This window comes from Mesoplodon densirostris, chromosome 10, assembly GCF_025265405.1.
Source record: "Mesoplodon densirostris isolate mMesDen1 chromosome 10, mMesDen1 primary haplotype, whole genome shotgun sequence".
Lineage (NCBI taxonomy): Eukaryota > Metazoa > Chordata > Mammalia > Artiodactyla > Ziphiidae > Mesoplodon > Mesoplodon densirostris.
The window spans coordinates 106,090,118-106,110,420 of NC_082670.1; the positions used below are offsets into that span (position 1 = coordinate 106,090,118).

General features: G+C 47.2%; 1 protein-coding gene across 4 annotated transcripts in view; it reads right to left on the bottom strand.

Moving 5' to 3' along the window:
- Nucleotides 1-571: 571 nt before the first annotated feature.
- Nucleotides 572-20,303, bottom strand: part of NR2C2 (nuclear receptor subfamily 2 group C member 2) — a 92,043-nt gene continuing 72,311 nt past the window's right edge. For 3 of the 4 annotated variants that reach the window (XM_060111297.1, XM_060111296.1, XM_060111298.1), the window contains 8 exons: nt 19,538-19,631; nt 15,502-15,635; nt 14,380-14,557; nt 13,176-13,297; nt 12,354-12,493; nt 10,956-11,093; nt 9,470-9,575; nt 572-6,513 (listed from right to left, as the gene is read on the bottom strand). In XM_060111297.1, the coding sequence (XP_059967280.1) occupies nt 6,339-6,513; nt 9,470-9,575; nt 10,956-11,093; nt 12,354-12,493; nt 13,176-13,297; nt 14,380-14,557; nt 15,502-15,635; nt 19,538-19,631 (1,087 nt within the window). In that variant the 3' untranslated portion in view covers nt 572-6,338. The remainder of the gene's footprint in view (nt 6,514-9,469; nt 9,576-10,955; nt 11,094-12,353; nt 12,494-13,175; nt 13,298-14,379; nt 14,558-15,501; nt 15,636-19,537; nt 19,632-20,303) is intronic. The other variant, XR_009533638.1, reaches the window with a different exon arrangement.

A 20,303-nucleotide genomic window follows, 5' to 3' on the forward strand; every position in this document is an offset into this window, starting at 1 on the left:
TAAAGCTATTTGGCTGCCTGTGGGTTCTGCCATGCATCTGACTTTGGACCTTAGAATCCTCATCTGTAAAATGAGAGGTCAGGTGACATAATGAGCAAGTTCTAAAGTTCTGAAACTTTAAGAAGACATTTTTACCCTGGAGAGCAAATATCCTTACAGGAAGCATCTGCCGGTTTGAGGCCTGGCTCTGTGCACGTCTATCTGTCTGGTGCCAGCGATCTGTGTGTCCGGCGGCCCAAGCTGTGCTCTGCTCCGCTCCAGGGAGGTCTGCGTGGCTTCTGGACACCACACCAAGGAGTGGCTCCACTGGAGGGATGCAGAGGGGATGGTCCCGCCGACATTTTCGTTAAAGGTATTTACAATCCAGTGGACTATCAAGGGCTAAGTCACTTCTGGGCAAGGCTAAGGTGGGGTGCGAGCTGTAGGGGGTCTGACGACCAGGGTGCCTCCTTGCCACCTACCTGGGGTTCAGGCAGAGCATTCTGGGTGCCTCTGGAGGTCAGGCGTTACCGATGTTACTATTACGAGGAGAAATGAGCAGGATGCACATTATTAGTTTTTAATTCACTTTAATAGTATAAACCTCTTTTAGGTAGTAGTATTAAGCCACAACAATAATGCCACATTGAAACAGCATTTAATAAAATGCATAAAGCTAATTCATGCACTGCAATACTCTATATACAAACACAACAATGCAAATTCTTCGAGACTGAAGACATTGAGTAGATACAAAATTCAGTTTAAAAAGAACATGCTGTTTTTTAAATGCCATCGCATAAAAAAAAGCTGATTTCAAGCTATACAGCTTTCACCAGATTTTAAACCTGGAATTAGAATGTGATGGCATAAACAATATTTTCTATATTGTGAAGGGCAGAGGTTACAGAAACGGTCCCAAAAATCTAACACCCCAATTTTCCTTTAACATACTTCTTTTAAAAGGGCTGATAGTGCAGCTACATTTTAACAGACAGCTCCAAACTACAGGTAAAAACTATGGTTTGTACTATGAAAAATGTGCAGTTTTCAGTTATAAAACTAGTTGAACACTGGTTTACAAGATAATTGGGAGAACGGAGAGAGTGTAGAAAAATACTCCCGCACTTGAGTTGTGTGTGGCAGCGGCATTTGAATCCATGAGAGCTCTGGTGGTTAAAATGGTAATTGACTACACTTTCCTAAAGAAAAGCCATTTTTAATGTAAAGACTACCATTTCTAATTGTTACCCAAGTGTTAAGCTTTATCACAGTCTGTCAATCGATAAATATTGCTGAGCCTTTTTCCCCAGCATTTCAAAATTATTATTGGCTTCTTAACTGAAAGTATAGCTGGGCATTAAAAATATCTCAGACATTCCTCACCCCCAAAATACTTTTTTTAAACTCACAGTTTAATTATTCTTAGATTACAGTTAAGGTAAATAGCCCCAAAGGAAGAAAACTTTTAAAGATTCATTTAGAGACTGTCAGGCTTCCACTTGAGTTTTAACTGGAGAGCCACGTTCAATAGTGTGATTGTCACGACAGGCAAGGACATGGGAAAGGTCGAACAATCACTGTGGGATGAGGCCAGTGAAGTAGCAGGAGCTTTCGTCACATCAAAGCTATGGGAAGCTGAAGGCTAAACGACCCACCATCTCACAAAAGGCACCGAGTACTGTGGTCTCAATGAAGTATTTTCAAACATTTCAGTAAGCTTATTTTTTTAAAAAAAGTAACCTGTGGATTATGTGAGTTTTTGCAGTTATCCAGTGAATTCTTTCAGCAGGCAAGCTTTCAACCTTCCCACCATTCAGGTCTCTGCTTAGTAGGTGCATGAGCAACTACTGCTGGGCTGGGCCCTGGCTCCTGAGTGCTGTATCTCAGTTTAAAGCCTGATTAATGGGAAAATTCCTCAGAATAGACCTGGACAAGGAAAATTTGGCATTTGTAGCTTTAAGGGTATACATCTGTATAAAAATGCAATTTTTATCTGAAATTAAAAAATTTTAGAATCATAATTTATAGAAAGGAATAATAAGGTCAGTGGATTTCATTCACATGCTATATATATATATATATAGTTAGAGACAGAATTTAAGATTTGTAATTTGTATACCATAGAAATCAGCCATCAACATTCATGCTTCCTAGAGAATAGAAAGCAATGTCATCCTGCCAGGGCCTTTGTGTCTGGAACTTGCCCTGGTGCAGAGTGGACACTGACCTCAGGGCCTTTCCCAGCCAGGCTCACCCAAAGGAAAATGGAGTTAAAAAGTCTCAGCAAATCCATCCTGCTGAGGGACCATGGAACACCCACATCAATTTACTGTGAAAACTCTATCATAGATTCTCTGTAAAACAAAAGGAAAGTCTGGATATGTGGCTACATGTCTGTATACATAATGTACATCTATGTACACATACGCTATATACACTGTACATATAGAGAAGGTATAAACACATGTACATTCAGTCAGTCACACAAGCCTATAAATCTGTACACACACAATGCCGCCGAAGGGACCCCAGGGCTGAACACACAGAAGTGCCCGCTGGTGGGAGGCACAGGTGAGGAGGCCCAGGACTCTGTGTACAAAAGACTCATCCCACTCAGTCATGATGAGGGGCTAGCTTTGCAAATTTACATCAAAGTTAAGACATTTTCCAAGAGCCGCACAATCTATGGAGAATGGAAGTGGGACAGTGAAGGATGTGGGTGTGTGCCCTGCTTTCTCCGGCCTTTCTAGGCTTTGAAGGGCACCATCCTCAAAAATAAAGGTGAGCATCAGAAGATGCCGCCTTTCATGACCTGGACTCAGAAGAGTTGTAATGTCACCTTCAGCCCCATTGCACATAAGGCCACTTCCACTGGAGAGTGGGCAACGCGTTTCCAGGCTCTAATCTGATCAGGCCCTGGAACTTGGATCTCCATCCAAAGGCTGCTTGTCAGGCAGGGCTGGGAGCAAGACTTCTCTGCTTGGTGTTCCCTCAAAGGATCAGGATTAAGAGCACTAGGTACAACGAGAGCCCTTCTAGTTCTTGGCTCCCTGCTGTGGCTACCCCCAAACAAGCTAGAGAACCAGCATGCAGTGTGGCTACAGCCCTGTGCCCCAGCGAGGGTGCTGCCGCCACATCGATCAGGGAGCCCGTTGGGTGTGTCCACTGCCACCACCTCGGGAGAGAGTCTGCATTTAATACTGACGCCAACAGGCTAGAAAACGATCCCTCTTGAGAGCAATTACATAACATCTTACAAGTGACTACACCTGAAATTAAATATAAAAACCCAAACAACAAAAGAACCCTGACCACAGCCTCATGGCAGAGGTTAGACAATAAATAAGGTAGCCTCCCCACCCCACCCCAAACACACACACACTCACACACAAATCAGAAGTGTGGTAAGTAACATACTTCCTTAAAAATACTTTCAAGGAATAACATGGAAAATATTTGCTTGAGTAATTTGGTCTTTCTCTACGTCTCTTCCGGCCCTGTTTTATGATTATATGTAATGAACTCCACAAATTTCAATACATAACTGTCCAACGTTATCTGAAATACCGATGGAAAAGAGCCCACTTCATCAAGAAGCAGTGGTGTACGTCTGTCCCCACCTCCCTTACGTACTCTCCTCACAGAGGGAGGGAGGGGTGGCTGGGCCAGGATTCTCGTGGCAAAGAATCCTGACCCTGGCTTATTTCACTCAGATGCAGACTACTCAGGGCTGGTCTCACTTCACTAAATCAGAGTTTCACAAACTACTAACAAGGGTTAAAAGCCTGGTGAAAGTTGAGCCCAAATATTTACTTGCAATCTCTAAATAATTCTTGACTCTGGGCTTCTTTTAACCAGTTTGACGAGAGAATGGACCTGCTGTCAAAGGCCTGAGATGATCTGGAGCGGCGAGAATTCAGGTCGTGTGGAGCTGATTTTTAAGGAAAAGCCCACTTCAAAGTAAGGCCAAGGGGATCTAGGAAACTAATGAGGAGTGTTCAAAGCCCAACATGGTCCACTAGAATCAGCCAGCAGCAGCGAAGGGACTCAGGGAGCAGGACCGGCTTAGAATCGGCTTTTCTCCCGGGCCGTCCTGCTGGAGTGGGGCATGTGCTTATCCAGGTATTCACTGTCTCCCTGCTGGTACCACCTTCTGTTCCCAGCACAGACTTCAGTCTAGGTCTTGGCTAAGCTGCCCTCATACCTTAAAGCAACCTGAGTGTAAAAGCCTCACAGACACAGGACGCCCAGGGCAGCCAGCCAGTGTGGACCTTTTCACCATCACCGAGAACTCAGACCTGAAAGATGTGACACAATACGTGTTCCCAGGGAGCTGCTACAGGATCAACAGACATGCTTACATCCAAAGTCAAACGAACAGAAAAATAGGCAACTCGCTATGTAAGATGCACACAAGTGCTACAAAATGCCCTCTGCGAAAATCCTTAGCCACTTTTTGCCTTAATTTTGAAACTTAAATCACTTCAAAGTTAGAAAACCAAAAATTTAAGCTGTCAAAATTAAATCCTTCCCATTATTTTATAGCGGGTACCCCCCCCAACTATTCTCCAAAATTTGCTCCCAAGGCATGAACGATAAATGATATAATTAGATCCAAACAGGAATTTCCAAGTTGGAGACACTGTTCCCAGTAATTCCCACTAGTGACTTCCGTAAGTGCCGCCGACAGCTTCAGATAGAGTCCCATCTTGCCGTGAGCCCGTGGCGGCGGCCCAGCACCCACGCGCAGCACACGAGGCACCCACCTTGCTCTCCTCAGCTTTACACGGCCATGGATGCCTGGAGGCGGGGGAGTGAGTGCACTGGGGTCTTTTGGGGTATCATCTGATCAAAAGGTTCAAGAAATACAATTAGCCTCACACTGTATTTTCTTAATCTGGGCTACACAGAAAGAAAGTACAGGTACCTGAGGCAGCCTTAATGTGTGCTGCTTCTTCACAACCAGGGGAACTATGGGCGCTTTTCTCCGACTAAACTTCCCAATAACCGCATTCTGTTCTTGTAAACAGTGGTCGCTATCACTTACAAGGAGAAGATGATAACTTTGGGGATTAAAGGTTGTTTGCATCCATCATGTAAAATGCTCCAGAGTTCGTCTGCTGGCACAACCGGGGGAACCCAAGTGCGTACATGGTATGCCAGGATCATTGAGAAACCTGCCGACAGAGGTGCTGAGCCTGGAGACACTGAGAAACATGCCACTCAGCTCCACCACAGCTGCTGCCTGGGCAGGCAGCAAGACCACAGTCCACCTCCCAGTTCGGACCGCAAGTGCAGGAACACAGGCCCTTCCCAAGGGGCATTTGGGATGGAAACTGCTGAGAAGGGAGCCCTCGCACTCCACCTGGAAAACATGCAACCACCCCACACTGTAGTCGGGAGGTCCCGGCAAGGGTTCAGAATGCTCACCTTGCACTTTTTGGTCAGAACGCTCCAACTGCTGTGAGTGGTGGAGGTGATTCGGGGATGTTTTCAGTTACTGCAGGAATTGGCAGTTAACATCTGACTGGTTTAATCCAATTCTGAGAACCAGTCACTAGAAGAGCCCCAAGTTCAGAGGAGCCTGCAGATGCCCGTCACAGACCAGGACCAGAGGTCAGGGAACCTGACAAGCATCAGCTCTGGCTGAGGAAGCTTCGAATTCGGGTCACCACGATTGTGCCACCACACTCCCCCTGACTGCACGTACAGATAAGCTGCATCTTCATTCATTCCCGGGAGTTTAGCTCTACACCAGCAATATGTGCGTACAGTTAGGAATGATGCCTTCCTTCCTTAAGCATAAATGATTGTCTCCTGTAACCCTATTGCATTTTCACAGAAATCGTTAGTATTTCGGCAAAAGACATACACAGTTTTCCATTTGCCCTGCACATAGGCAAGATGTTGCTAACATTACACATTGATAAGAAGTGCTTAGAAAGTGCTAATATCATTACCCTGGTAATTAGTAGCTATTAATTTCCAAGGACGTTTTTAATATATACACACATACTGTTCTCTTAGGTTTCGTTTTCTTTAACTAGTCTCTGACATTATAAAACTTTGCTTTTGTTTTTTGCCCTTTGAGAATTTCTAAATAAAAACTGAGTTAAAAGATTGTTCCAAAATCTGCTGCTTCATCAAAAGGCATTAAAACATTTCTTATGGCAAGAAAGGATCCTACTAGTCTTTTAGTTGCTACTGTCTGGGATTAACAGATAAGAAGAAACCAGGTAGGAAATAGCTAAGATACTAGAAATATTTGCACATACCAAAATACCACTACTTTATTTTCTTTGTATTTGAGCGGTCCTGGGTGGATCCTGTGCTCCTCGGCAGGTGTGAGGTGCGCGCTATAGGCTGGCTCCGGTGATCTGGCCGTTATACTCTGCTGTCTCCATCTTGAGGATGTAGGGGATTATGCTGTCTATTGAAACATTGCCAATGAGACCAGTGAAAAAAAGTTCTTCTGTTATGTTGGAGCTCATCAGCCTGAGTGCTGGCAGGCGGACAAGAATCCGGGCCAACCTGTAAAAGGAAGGGTCATTAGAGAAGGGGGTTTGCTGCACTTCAGACTTCACCCTGGATAGGCTCCCAAGGGCCCTGTCTACTCTGCTCGGAACTGAATCAAACAAAAACATTCACTGTCCACCCTCGCTTTTCTGATTTCAACAGTTCCTCTTGTAGGAATTTATCATGAGCACAAAGATTATGTACAGATATGTTCCCTTCATTGTTTATAACAACTCTCCTCAGCCCCACCAAAAAGAAAAATCTGGAAACCTGTCAGAGGAGGGTAGGTTAAAATAAAGTATGGTGTCTCTATGGTGTCTCCATATAATGAATCACTACATGCTTATTAAAGAGGATAATAAAGGTCTATATTCATTGATAAGAATTCCATGACATATAGCTGAATAAAAACTTAAGAGGATGTGAGGGCTTCCCTGGTGGCTCAGCGGTTAAGAATCCCATGGGTTCGAGCCCTGGTCCAGGAAGATCCCACATGCTGCAGAGCAACTAAGCCCGTGCGCCACAACTTCTGAGCCCACGTGCCACAACTACTGAAGCCTGCGCGCCTAGAGCCTGTGCTCCGCAACAAGAGAAGTAACTGCAATGAGAAGCCCGCGCACCGCAATGAAGGGTAGCCTCCGCTCACCACAACTAGAGAAAGCCGGCGCACAGCAACGAAGACCCAACGCAGCCAAAAAAAAAAAAAAAAAAAAAGCGGATGTGAAACAGCAAGTACAGCGTGACCTCATTTGCGTATATTCATTTGTATGTATGTGTGTAAATAAAGTACTTGGAAGGATGGTTACCAGAATGCTAATGGTTGACCTCTGGGTATATTGGGATTTGGAAGTGATTACATCAATTAAAACTTTTTATATATTGCTCTAATTTCCAGTGTTCTTTTAGCATTGTAATTAAAAATAAAGCAGTAAGATTTTTATTTGGAAGGAACCCAACCCCAGGAGGGCACACCATGACCCTGTCCTGGCAGGTCACTGGACACTATCTGAAGCATCTCGTGGATGGGCCATTTCCACAGCCAGCACCCAGAGCGGTGGGCACCAGGATGCAAACTGCAGGGCCAGCCCAGTCTTGAAACGACTGGCATTTTCATAAGTAGGGAAATGATGAAATTATGGCATCTCCTTAGCCATGGAAAATGATTTAGAAGAATGTATACATGCTCACTGAATATTAAGTGAAAAAAAGGTCATGAAACCTTGTTTTCTATTTTCTGGTTCCAATTGCACATACTAAGAAATTACTGGAAGTAAATACATAAAATGTTAACAGGGAAGTGGTATTTACAAAGAGCTAAAAGTTTTCTTTTTGCTTTCCAGAATGTTCTAATTTTTTTCTACAGTGAACGTTATTTTTAAAAGGGGAAAATATCTTTGTATTATGAAAGCAGTATTCCAGCACAATCATCCATTTGCCCAGCCACGGTGTCTGGCAGCGCACCCAAAGGTGCCAAGGGGCCGACAGGCTGAAGGGTCTCGGGAAGTCAGAAAAGGCCAGTCAGGGAGGACATCTAGCTGGGCCTTAGACGCTGGCTAAGGTTCCTGTCAGCAGAGATGCAAAGGATGGGAGAGGATTTCAGGAGGAACAAACAGCGTGAGAAAAGGCCTAAGGATGGGACAGACTAAAGCCATGACTGTATAAAGAGGACGCAACCATTCCAGGGCCTTTTCTTTGGGAACTGAGTGTTTCTGAGTGCTATGAGAGAGCCCCCACCCCCAGCTCTCATTTCTGGCCCCAAATCACCTACCTGGCTTGCCCTCTTCTCCCCCAGGGTCCCTGACTGGACCAGGAGTAGTGACTCAGGACTTTTTCAGAAACATCTACTTTCAAAGGCCAGAGAGCTGCCATCGTCAAGGCAATTCCCGTGTGCTGGGGCTCTGCCAGCAGCCCCAGAGGAGCCTTTTCAGCCTCTTCTGGTGTGGATTGGGCCCAGAGCCTCCTCAGGGGACAGCATGCCCACACGCCTGGCTGTATGAGCTCTGGTGTGGGTGTGTTACCACTTTGTATGCGTTGAGGCTGAAGCCATTCTAGATTCATTGTGAGGTCTTAAGTGACTCCAGTAGAAAATGGATCCTGCTTTGGCAAAAGCTGTGTCTGGCCATGGCGGCGTGCCTAAAGCAGAGGCAGGCTCTCTGCCAGCCGGGCCTGCCACAGGCCCCCAGTCACACCAGAGAAACTGTCCCCCTGGGGCTGGGGCACTCAGGCCCACAGGGCACCTACTGACTGAGGTCTGTCTGTGCAGAGTACAGGATCGGGGGAAGGTGGGGAGGGAAACACTATGCTTGACAGGCCCCAGAAGTTCACATAGCCTCCAGTGGGTTAGAAGAGGTCACGAGCAAAGAGCTCTCCCACTCCTCAGCTGGAGGGAAAGCCTGCCAGCACATTCTGCCCTATTTCAGAACAACTTTCCTGGTCAAAGCTGCATGAGAAAGGCGTACAGATAACAGTTTTTCCCTGCTGCCCAAACATTATAAATTTTCACCCAAATAAAGGAACTTGAAAAAATCAGTTTACGTGAGGATTAAATTACTACTTTGTCCAACCCAGTCACTCTTTCTAGGGGTCAGATTTGGCTTCTGTCAAGGAAACCCTTTTGTCTAGCACCGTCTCCTCAGTGAATGTGGGGCAGAAGGGCAGGGCTGCCGACTGTTCTGGACAAGCGGAGTCTCCGTGAGAACTCATCTCACACACAACATCAGCCCCAAAGGAGATCAAGGCTCTCAACCCCTCAAATTAAAGAGCAACAACCCAAGGTCTCACCCAGTCACCCAGCAACACTGGGATGGCCTGGGACTCCTGACCCTCCCCACTCCATTTTCAGCCGTAAAATGCAAGAATTAAAGTGTGATCAAATGGAGGCTCTACCAGGCTGCCAGAAATGGGAAGGCCAATGTAACTGATATCTGCAGCTACAGATCCAGCCTCGCCCCATCGTGCCCGTGTGCCTCACCGGTAGGTGTCTTCCGAGTAGGTTTTCTGAACATAGTCCTGCAACTCCATCTGTGCCTTTTCTTGGAATTTTTCAATCTGGCTTGTGCTGGTCAAACCTGGATGATCTGAAAAAATAAAAGTACCCCAAATTGTCTTCTGTATTTGGAAAGCCTCATTTGCAGACTTCTCAGTACTTATTTTTAGTAAAACTTCTGACAAATTTCTCAAGTGCAATAGGTTGAGCTCTGAAGGCTGGTCTAGTTTGCATACTCTTGCTAGAACACTGGCTCTTCCTCTGTGCTCTGCCACGACCTGAAGGTTCCCAGGAGAGGTGTGGCCCCTGGGTGCTCACACCAGCCTCAGCAGCCCCACTGGGGCTGGTTCTAGACCTGTGGCTTCCTTCCTTACTCCAGACAACATATACCACATGAAATTAGAAATTACCATCTGCTCTCTAGATATTTAATCACATAGTGTCTCCCACTTTTATTAGCTATTTTGTTATTCATGAGCAGGGGGCCGGGGCAGCGGGACAGAGAGGTTAAGCTGCGTCCACCCCTGCTGTCGAGGACAACAGTCACCAAGTGGCCTCTCAGGAGGCTCAGAGAGAACAGCTGACGGGGAGTGAGTGAGGCCAGCCCAGTCGACTCTTACTTTCCACCAACAGTCTCGCTGCCTCTTCTTCATCTGCTGTGACCACACCTTTTGGCATGCCCTGCAGCTGCTGCTGCTACTGTCCTACAGAGACTGTGGGTAAACTTGTGCAGTTTCGATCTGTACTGGATTATAAGTGCTAACATACCTAAAAATTAGCAAAGAGCAAAACAGAACAAAACAAAAAAAGGACACTGGGTGGTAGTATAGTCATCCCTCGGCACCTACAGGGGATTGGTTCCAGGAACCCCCCATGGATACCAAATCCACTGATGCTCATGTCCTTTACGTTAAATGGTATAGTATTTGCATATAACCTACACATATCTTTCCTTATACTTTTAAATCACCTCTAGATTACTTCTAATACCTAATACATTATAAATGCTATGTAAATAGTTGTACCTAGTTGCTGGTGCATGGCAAAATAAATTTTGCTTTTTGGAACTCCTGGAATATATTTTTCCTTGAATATTTTTGATTCACGATTGGTTGAATCCACTGATACGGAACCCGTGGACACAGAGGGCCAAATGTGTACTCAACTTTGTTTGCCGTAGTCTTATTTAGCCAATGGCTTAGTTAGGATACAGATGATATCTATTTAGCATATGAAGTTACCCGGCACTACAGCATATTTCTTTGGTAATATAAAGACAGGACTTTAAAAGAATGTATGTATTTATGTTAGCTAGCAAAGCACATATATTATGGGAACATTCAGTCACACACAGTGTGGCAGGGCTCTCTCTACACTGCTGACAACCCGACAAACATGCTCATGTTCAGAAATACCAGTAGACACAGGTGGAAAACAGTCGTTGAGTGACTGTGACCACTGCATATCTTACCGGGGCTAAAGAGAACTATAGCTTTAAGGTATGCATACTCATAGCCGTCTATATCCAGCTTCGCCATACTGTTACAGAACTCCTGAAGCTTCCAGATGTGCTCCATGACTTGCTTTATCCGGTCGCCAGAAAGTTTATCTAGAAATCAACATCACAGATCCTCTGAGAAAGGCTAATGAGAGCAATAACATGAGCTGCTTTGAGGGGCCACAGATTGAAAAAAATGAGAGAATAGTTTCACTTTTAAATGAAAAACCAGTTATCTCAAGAGCCTCATTTTCCAGTTATAGGTGAAGTGACAACAGGCACCCAGATTCCACTCTGTTAATATTCTGCCTCAGTAACGACCTCCGAGACCAGTGATTCTCCCCGGCCCCACCCTAGGCAGCACCTTTGGCCTGCAGGTGCTGAAGGCCCACATGCCAGTTCTTATCAAGGTCAATTCTTTCCAAGTCTCTGCAGGCACTGAATAAATATTTGCCAACCTGAACACATTGGCATTTTTTAGTTGTCAAAATAATTTTATCTGTTGTCTGATTTAGTCTTCATGACAGTATCTTGCTGAAGGCAGTATTATTATATTCAGTTAAAAATAAAACTAAAGCTCGTTTGCGAACAAACCTAAAATTCAATAAAATGTTACAGGGTTTTAAAAATCACCATTATATAACTATTCCAAAGGAATAACTAGAAAAACGAAGGTGTGACTAGGTGACTCACACTCCTAGGTCTCAAACACTGGGATGCCTGATTAAAAGAGCAATTCAACTCCACCTCAGATGCAAGTGTGATCTGCAGGGATAGTCTAGACCCTGGGCAGCGTGGGCTCCCTTGACAGTGTCTTCAGTGTGCCACGGATGTGCAGCTTGTGGAGACCGCCCCGGCTACTCCCCAGTCCTGATACGGCTGGGACCTGACCACCCGATGTCAGGTGGTTGCACAGATCTCATAATAAGAGACTCACTTGTTCATTCATGCCCTGGACTAGGGGGTCACATGACCCAGGTCTGTGCCCCAGTCCCCAACTCTTCCACTTGCTGCTTTATACCAGGCAAGCCAGGGACCTTACTGGGACCTGGTCTTCCCATATGTAACCCTGATATAACAGTTTCTACTTTACAGGGTTGTGAGGATTTGTGAGATACATGAAAGGGCAACCTGTCAATGAAGTTGAAAACAGAAGCTGTGACTATTCTGAAAACATCACTCAATGTCTGTATGTCGGAAATCAGCACCTTTTCCCAATTATTTTTTTCCTTTCCTCTTCATTATGTGAAAAGAAGGCAGTCGGGTAGAAATTTAAACATTCTGACAGGTAAGGGACGCTGTGGGACACAGGCTGGCTAAGCGGCGGGCCAGCCGAGACCGAGCCGTCCTTGCCCACAGCCCCCGCCCTACCTTCCTGGATGCTGTTCTGCAGGTGGTTGACAATGGCGGCCAGGATGGTGGAGAGGCTCATGACCTGGGCGCACTGGGCCAGGCCGAGGGTGAAGAGCTCGTTCCAGCAGGCCCGCACCAGGCTGGTGTTGCAGTCCTGCCTGGGGACACAGAGGCGTGGTGGGTGCGGGGGCCGGTGGCACTCCTCCAAGCCCCCGCGTGTCCCAAACAAGTCGTGTCACCATGTATTTGCCGAAGGCCTATGGAATGCCCAGGATTGTTCTTCACAAACACCACTGTCCGTGACTGCCTTAATTGAAGTCCCTCTGAAGAGAAACTATTCCCTTAACAGCCCTGGTGTGGTTCTGTCACAAAAGGCTGCAGTGATCAAAGGACTGAGAGCCGAGGGTGGGCTCCGAAAGGTACAGACACACCCAGCCTGCCAGGGAGGAGCTGGGGCTGCAGCAGGGAGGAGGGGGGAATCTACACTCAGGACAGCACGGCTGATGTACCTCGAAACAATCTGTCTTCATCTCAGAAGCCCCCAGACGCAGTACCCCGTATTTGTCTCAAGATCACAGGACGACTCCTGCCTTCCATTCCACTCCATCCCCTGCTCCTAGCACCAAGTCCAAGGCACATGGAGAAGGCATGATAAAGGTCTGAGGAACATTGCAGCCTTGGCCACCAAGGTTGTCCCCTTGCTACCACTCCACCAACTGTATTTAACAAGCAAATCGGGGCAAAGGAACAAACTGGAAGGGCCCTCAGAGATCTTCCAGGCCATTCCTAGAGCAGGAAAAGCCCTGCCCAAGGATACACATGGAGAAAAAAGCCACTTACCCAAGTGCCTGAAAGGCCGGGATGGACCTGGCCCAGTGCATGGAGAGGAAGAGCAGGCGGGACGCGGACTCGCAGATGTAGTGCACATTGAGGTACTCGGGCATCGGGCTGGGCATCGTGAGCTGGGAGAGAAAGCACACAGCACTGGGGTGACCAAATGATGGGGGCAGCTTGTCAACACCAGTCTCTGACACTGAAGCCCCCGTGCAGAGCATCCTTGTGAAGCATACGTCCTCTGCAGGGGGGCCGGCACTGACTCCCTGTGGGGTCCTGCCCAGTGAACTAGGGTCTGATGGTCCCTAGAATGTGGGAGGATGGGGACCTCCCAGCTTATCCACACAAAAACATACATCTCAACTCTGCTTCAACTACACTGGTACTTGTTCTAAGGCAATTCCATTTTGAGCCACAGGTTCAAGTCTAACTCAAACTCAGGGACGGGTCAGCTCCACAGGTTAGCAGGGATTTGGCAGGTGGCCTCAGGGAACAGTGAATGAGAGCCGAGCAGGAGCCCTGATGGCAGGAGGAGTACACACCACCACCAGGATGTCGGGCTGGGTTCCAGGAGCCCCACTGTCTAGAAGAGGCTTGAATGCCTCTGAAGCTGGAATCCCACTAGTGACCTGTGTTCTTGGCACCCTTGGACAACTATGGGCAGGGATTCAGTCTTCCTAAGTGATTGGCCAGATCTCTCTAGTGGAGAATACGAGGGGAATTGAAGACTCAATCTGCAGACCTAGAGACCAAGGGCTCAGGGAGCCTGGCAGTGTCCTGGAGAAGTGAGGCCGGGGAGGTGAGTGCAGGGAAGACCGTGAGGACCTGACCAGTCTTCAAGTATATCTGAGATCTACTTTCTGTGGCTCTAGCGGTCAGGCCCAATGGCTGGGAAAGCCTGCTGGAACAGACACAGGGCCTGCCTGAGCCTATGCTGAAGCCAGGTCATCATGGGAAGGCGGACGGCAGAGCCGCCTGCATCAGCCTGTCTTGGCAGTGACAGGTGGCCACGCCTGCTTCAGGGTTACCGGCAAAGCCAAACAGCCAAGTGAGCAAGACAGTGAAAATGCTTCATAATGGGAACACTGTTCTGGAACACAAGATCCTGATCAAACACAACCGTATGAAAAATGAGCTCACTTCAAGGTTTGATTTTTTTAACTGAGACCAGCCTGGGCACAGAGCTCCTCTCCCAGCTACACACACTCACCTTAAATGTGACGTGAGTGTCTGAAAGGAGGGGGCCTTCGACCTCAATGATGGGTGTGGACTGGTCTCTGCTGATGACGTGGATGCTCCCTCCTCCACTGCCGTCTATCCCGTCCGCCAGGCTTGGAGGTGAGGAGCTGTCTGTGGTGTTAAGTGCTTTAGCTAAGGTGTCGAAAGCCCTGCAAGCAAAAATGTAGCAAGCGTTGTGAGTCCACAGCTTCTATGAGAAGAGCTCTAGCTGACACGTAATTTAGGGAACAACACATTGGGGAAAAGATAATTAACTGTGACTTGCTGAGAGGGGCAGCGGCTTCCACATGCTGTCTCCATGGTGCCTTGGGTGCTAAGCTAGATATTTATTTTCACACATAATTTCTGTTTTTTACAACTACTCTCCAAGGTAGAATTCTCTCCATCTTACAGATGTGAAAGCTAACTTTTCCAAGACCACCCAACTAGTAAGTGGTAGAACCAGAATTCGACCTAACTCAAATCCCATCCTCTTTCCATTGGATCCAGATTTTAATTTTCTACCAGACCACAAGTGAACATGAGGACTGGTGCACCTGAGTGGCCCCGGCCATGCACCTGCCTGGCCTGGCAAGAGGGGCAGGAGTGGCCGGTCCAATAGGAAAGGAGCAAACCTAGTGGCCCAGCTGCAAAGAGAACACACCCTTGGCAGCGGGCACAGGTGTCTGGACCAGCTGGTGCCATCTAACAGCTAATCTCTGTCTACCCTGATGAATCGATTTAAGCTCTAAACTCAGTACTTGGAAAAAAAGATACATAAGATAAACAGAAGGGGGAAAGGGGATGCACTACTGATGTTTAGGCACCATAAGCAGTGACCAATACAAGTAACATCTCTTCCCCTGCTTCCACTGAGTTACTCAATTTAGTTTATTATCTGGAATGAAAAGAATTTTTAGACTGTTTTATATTGTGTAATAAAATAGGTCCACATTCCCATAGTTAAAATTTGAAAGAAGACAGACAGGGGCACTGGGACAATTTTGCAATCCTTGATTAAATACAGGGTGGGTGTCAAAATGCTGCCACCCACCCTCACAACACCGCACCTGTGTGTATGTCAGGAGGGGCCTCCACCCTCATGGGTTCATACCGAGTAATCTCACTTGCAGACTGGTCCTCTGGCTGCATTTCTGAAGTGTCACCATTGTTAAGGGATTCACTTAGGTTGGCAAGGGAAGTTACTACATTTGCCAGTGTGCCCAGGGCTCCCTGGCTTGTTTCAGCCTGTTAATCAGAAAATAATAATATTAAAGATGAACACACATACAAGACTCTCAGGGCAATGAAGGTTTAATGTTGCTTTAAAAACAGCTTCTATGGGGGTATGGATATGATGGGGCAGTGAGAGGAAGAGCTTTTTGGTGATGAAACAGTTCTGTATCTTGATTGTGATGGTAGTTACACAAACATACACATGCGATAAAATGACAGAACAAAAACAGATAAGCTGGATGTCACCAAAATTTAAACTTTTGTGCTTCAAAAGACATTATCAAGAAAGTAAAAAGACAATCTCTCTCTCCCCACACACAAAACACAACCCAGAGAATGGGAGGAAATTTTTGAAAATTATACATCTGATAATGATTTAGTAGCCAGAATATCTAAAGAACTCTTACAGCTTAATAAGAAAAAGACAAATAAGCTAGTTAAAAATACAAATAAAAACCACAGTGAGATATCACTTTATACCTACTAGGATGGTCACAGTGAAAAAGACAGATAACAACAAGTGTTGACGAGGATGTGGAAAAATTGGAACTCTCATATGCTGCTGGAAGGAAAGTAAAATGGTGCAGGCGCTATGGAAAACAGTGTGGCGATTCTTCAAAAGTTTAAACGTAGAGTTGTTATATGACAACAGCAATTCCATTCCCAGGTACATATGTAAGAGAAATTAAAACATATGTGTGCAGGGCTTCCCTGGTGGCGCAGTGGTTGCGAGTCCACCTGCCGATGCAGGGGGACACGGGTTCGTGCCCCGGTCTGGGAAGATCCCACATGCCGCGGAGCGGCTGGGCCCGTGAGCCATGGCTGCTGAGCCTGCGCATCCAGAGCCTGTGCTCCGCAACGGGAGAGGCCACAACAATGAGAGGCCACCGTACCACAAAAAAAAAAATATGTGCACAAAAAACCTTGTACACAATGTTCACAGCAGCATTATTCCTAATAGGGAAAAAGTAGAAACAACTCAAATGCTCATCAGCTGACGAATGGATAAATAACACATGATATAGCTACTCAATGGCATATTATTTGGCAATAAAAAGGAATGAAGTACTGATACAGGCCACAACATGGATGAACCTTGAAAACATTATGATAAGAGAGAAGCCAGTCACAAAAGACTACATATTGTATGATTACCCTTATAAGAAATGTCCAGAATTGACAAAACCATAGTCAGAAAGTGAGTGGCTGGCAGGGGTTGGGAGTGGGAAGAAGGGGCAGTGACTGCTTAATGGGTTCAGGGTTTCTTTTTGGGGTCATGAAAATGCTCTGGAATTAGAGAGTGGAATTAGATAGTGGGGATGGCTGTAACAATCTTGTGAATATACTGAAAACCACTGAATTGTACACTAAAAGGGTAAATTTGTTGGTATGGGAATTACATCTCAACTAAAAAAAAAAAAAGAAAGCCAAAGATATACTCAAACAAACAAACAAACCAAGATACGTATACAAACATGTCTGCTGTATCTTTTTTTTTTTTTTTTTTTTTTTTTGCGGTACACGGGCCTCTCACTGTTGTGGCCTCTCCCGCTGCGGAGCACAGGCTCCAGACGCACAGGCTCTGCAGCCATGGCTCACGGGCCCAGCCGCTCCGCGGCATGTGGGATCCTCCCGGACCGGGGCACGAACCCGTGTCCCCTGCATCGGCAGGCGGACTCTCAACCACTGCGCCACCAGGGAAGCCCTGTCTGCTGTATCTTGATTATAAAAATGAAAAACTAGGGCCTCCCTGGTGGCGCAAGTGGTTGAGAGTCCGCCTGCCGATGCAGGGGATACGGGTTCGTGCCCCGGTCCGGGAGGATCCCACATGCCGCGGAGCGGCTGGGCCCGTGAGCCATGGCCGCTGAGCCTGCGCGTCCGGAGCCTGCGCGTCCGGAGCCTGTGCTCCGCAAAGGGGGAGGCCACAACAGTGAGAGGCCCGCATACCGCAAAAAAAAAAAAAAAAAAAAAAAAAAAAATGAAAAACTAGAATCAGTAGAAAAGATCGTAAACAGAGATGTGGTTAATAAATCACAGAACCACCACATAACAGAATATCATGCAGCTGGTGAAAGATGTAGGTCGTCAGGATAGATAAGCTGAAGGGTGAAAAAAAGAAAAAGAACGATACCAACCCCCGTCCCCATATCCTGCCCTGGTCCTGATCCTGTGCTATGGCTCTGCAAGACACAGCCTCCGGGAGAGACTGGGGGAAGGGAGCATGCAGCACTGTGGTATCTTTGTATTTATTCAAAGTAAATGATTTTTTTTTTTTTTTTTTTCTTTTTGCGGTACGCGGGCCTCTCACTGTTGTGGCCTCTCCCGTTGCGGAGCACAGGCTCCGGACGCGCAGGCCCAGCGGCCATGGCTCACGGGCCCAGCCGCTCCGCGGCATATGGGATCCTCCCAGACCGGGGCACGAACCTGTATCCCCTGCATCGGCAGGCGGACTCTCAACCACTGCGCCACCAGGGAGGCCCCAAAGTAAATGATTTTGAATGTAGAATTGTTTCATAGTAAAAAGTTTAAAAATCAGCTTCTGAAAATAGCTACCTTTAAGGGGCTCTGCTATGTTCTATTATTCATGACAAGCTTCTGGGGTGGGTCCTGTCACTTCCACGTCCTGGAAGAGTGGCGGGTAGGGCCTGGCTATGACCCGCAGCTGCTGTCTTCACTACACCTCACTCACCACCGCACAGCTTTGTGCTCCTTCTGGATGCAGCGACCACAACAAGTCCTAGCAGTCAGCGTTTACGGAGTGGGCACTGCATGCTTTACCAAATTAACTTACTCAGGTTTCCCAACACCCCTGCCTGGTGGGTGCTGGGGTGGGGATGGGAGGACACAGGGTGGCCGGCTCTGTACCAGCCTCTGTGCGGGTGGCACACGGGACAGGGGCTGCGCAACCCCCTGCCATCAGGAGTTCAGGGTACTCAGGCCTTACTTTCAGGCTTATGGTGTGTCCACCCCACCAGGTGGTCAGTCACTGTCCTGCACGTCTGCCGGGTTAAGGCAACGAGCCAGGCATGATTCGTCACCACCGCCCGAGGACAACAGGCTCAAAGCCCAGCCAGGGACCGATGGGTGGAGGGCAGCTGTCCACTGGCTCTCATTTTTGCCTTTCCTTTCCCAGAAGAGGACGTTCCTTAACGCGCCACATGTGCATGAGAGCATATGAGAGGGGAGCCTGCAGGCCCAGCTCTGGCTCTGAGGGCAGCAGCAACGCCAGCGCTGTTCTAAGTTGCTCCTTCCAGAGCAGAGACTTTGGGGCTCAGTGGGGCTGCTGCCGCTTCATCGTTGCTCGAGTTACATCAGGGACAATAAGGTGAGAGAAGCGATGGGCTCCCTTGCCTGGATAAAACTGCCTCTCCTCAGGTATCTCCATGGGAGGCAGCCAGCTGTCTTTCTTGGGGTGACAAACATCTCTGTCCGCAAGTTGGATTCCCTGTAGCTGACTTGCTCTGTCCGGGTTGGAGCTGCCAGAATCCTGGCTGGACTTCTTCCTGCAGGTCATCTAATAAAAAGGAACTAGGGACCTGCAGGTCATCTAATAAAAAGGAACCAGGGACTCTTGCAAAAGGCTATCTTAGGATAAGGAGCTCTTCCTGCCCGTAGTTTGCCAATGTGCATCCCTAGGGAGGAAAAATCTTAGAAGTGAACCACAGAATTTTCACCAAATTGAACTCTAGACCCTGACATGTTAAGTGACCATGACCCGCCAGCTCTGAGTTGCCAAAAAGCTATTGGCATCCCTGAAACAAATCACAGCACGGCTGTATCAGAAGTAAATGGAGATGCAGAAGGCCATGGCCTCAACGTAGTCTGAAGGCCAAGAAGGTGGTGAGTGCACACATTCAGAGAAGCGGCCTGCACTGAGACATAAAAGTGGAGAAGGCATGAGGAGAGAACATCACCTTGGAATCTGTGGCCAGGAGAACCGTACCATCCTCACGTATCAAAGGCTGCTGGATGTTCACAAGCATCCCTGGATCAAGAAGACCTGTTTGTCTATTTAAGACATAAAGAAACCCAGAGTAGCTTCCAACATTTAATGCACAGTGTGATCAGGCTGCGTTTACCTGTCCCATCCACATCTGCAAGGCTGAGCAATAGAAAAGCTAACTAGACTCAGCCACTGAGTGACTCACCAACCCCCTTCTCTCTACAATGAGATGTGCAGAGCCGGGTCTGCAGCCTGAGACAGGATGACACAGACCGCACATCCCCCTGGGCTTCCACGTCCACTGCTGTGCCAGTAATGCTAACCTGATCTCAGAGTATCACCAGGGCATTCCCAACTCTAGCGCCTGCCATGATACATTTTGGATTTCTTGTTTCCCTCTTTCTGTTCCTTTGATAGATTACATGGAAAAAAAAAACATATAAATTGACTTGTGGCACCATCTAGACCACCTGGATCTTAGGCCTTTTATCTCTACTGCAAAAAAGCCCCAATCCTGAATCATGGAACAACTGTTTTCCTGCAAGAATGATGCCTGAACTACAGCACATAATCCCAGCACCTGGGATAGGAGAAATTCTGACCCCATCCTAAATCAACCATCCTCAGGCCTGGACAGAGGTGTGACTAGAGTGGCTCCAAAAAGGGTGGGATAAGGCAAGATAAGACTCAAGGCTGTGGCCCTCAGGTGGGGAGCCACATAAGCCCCCCTTTCAAGG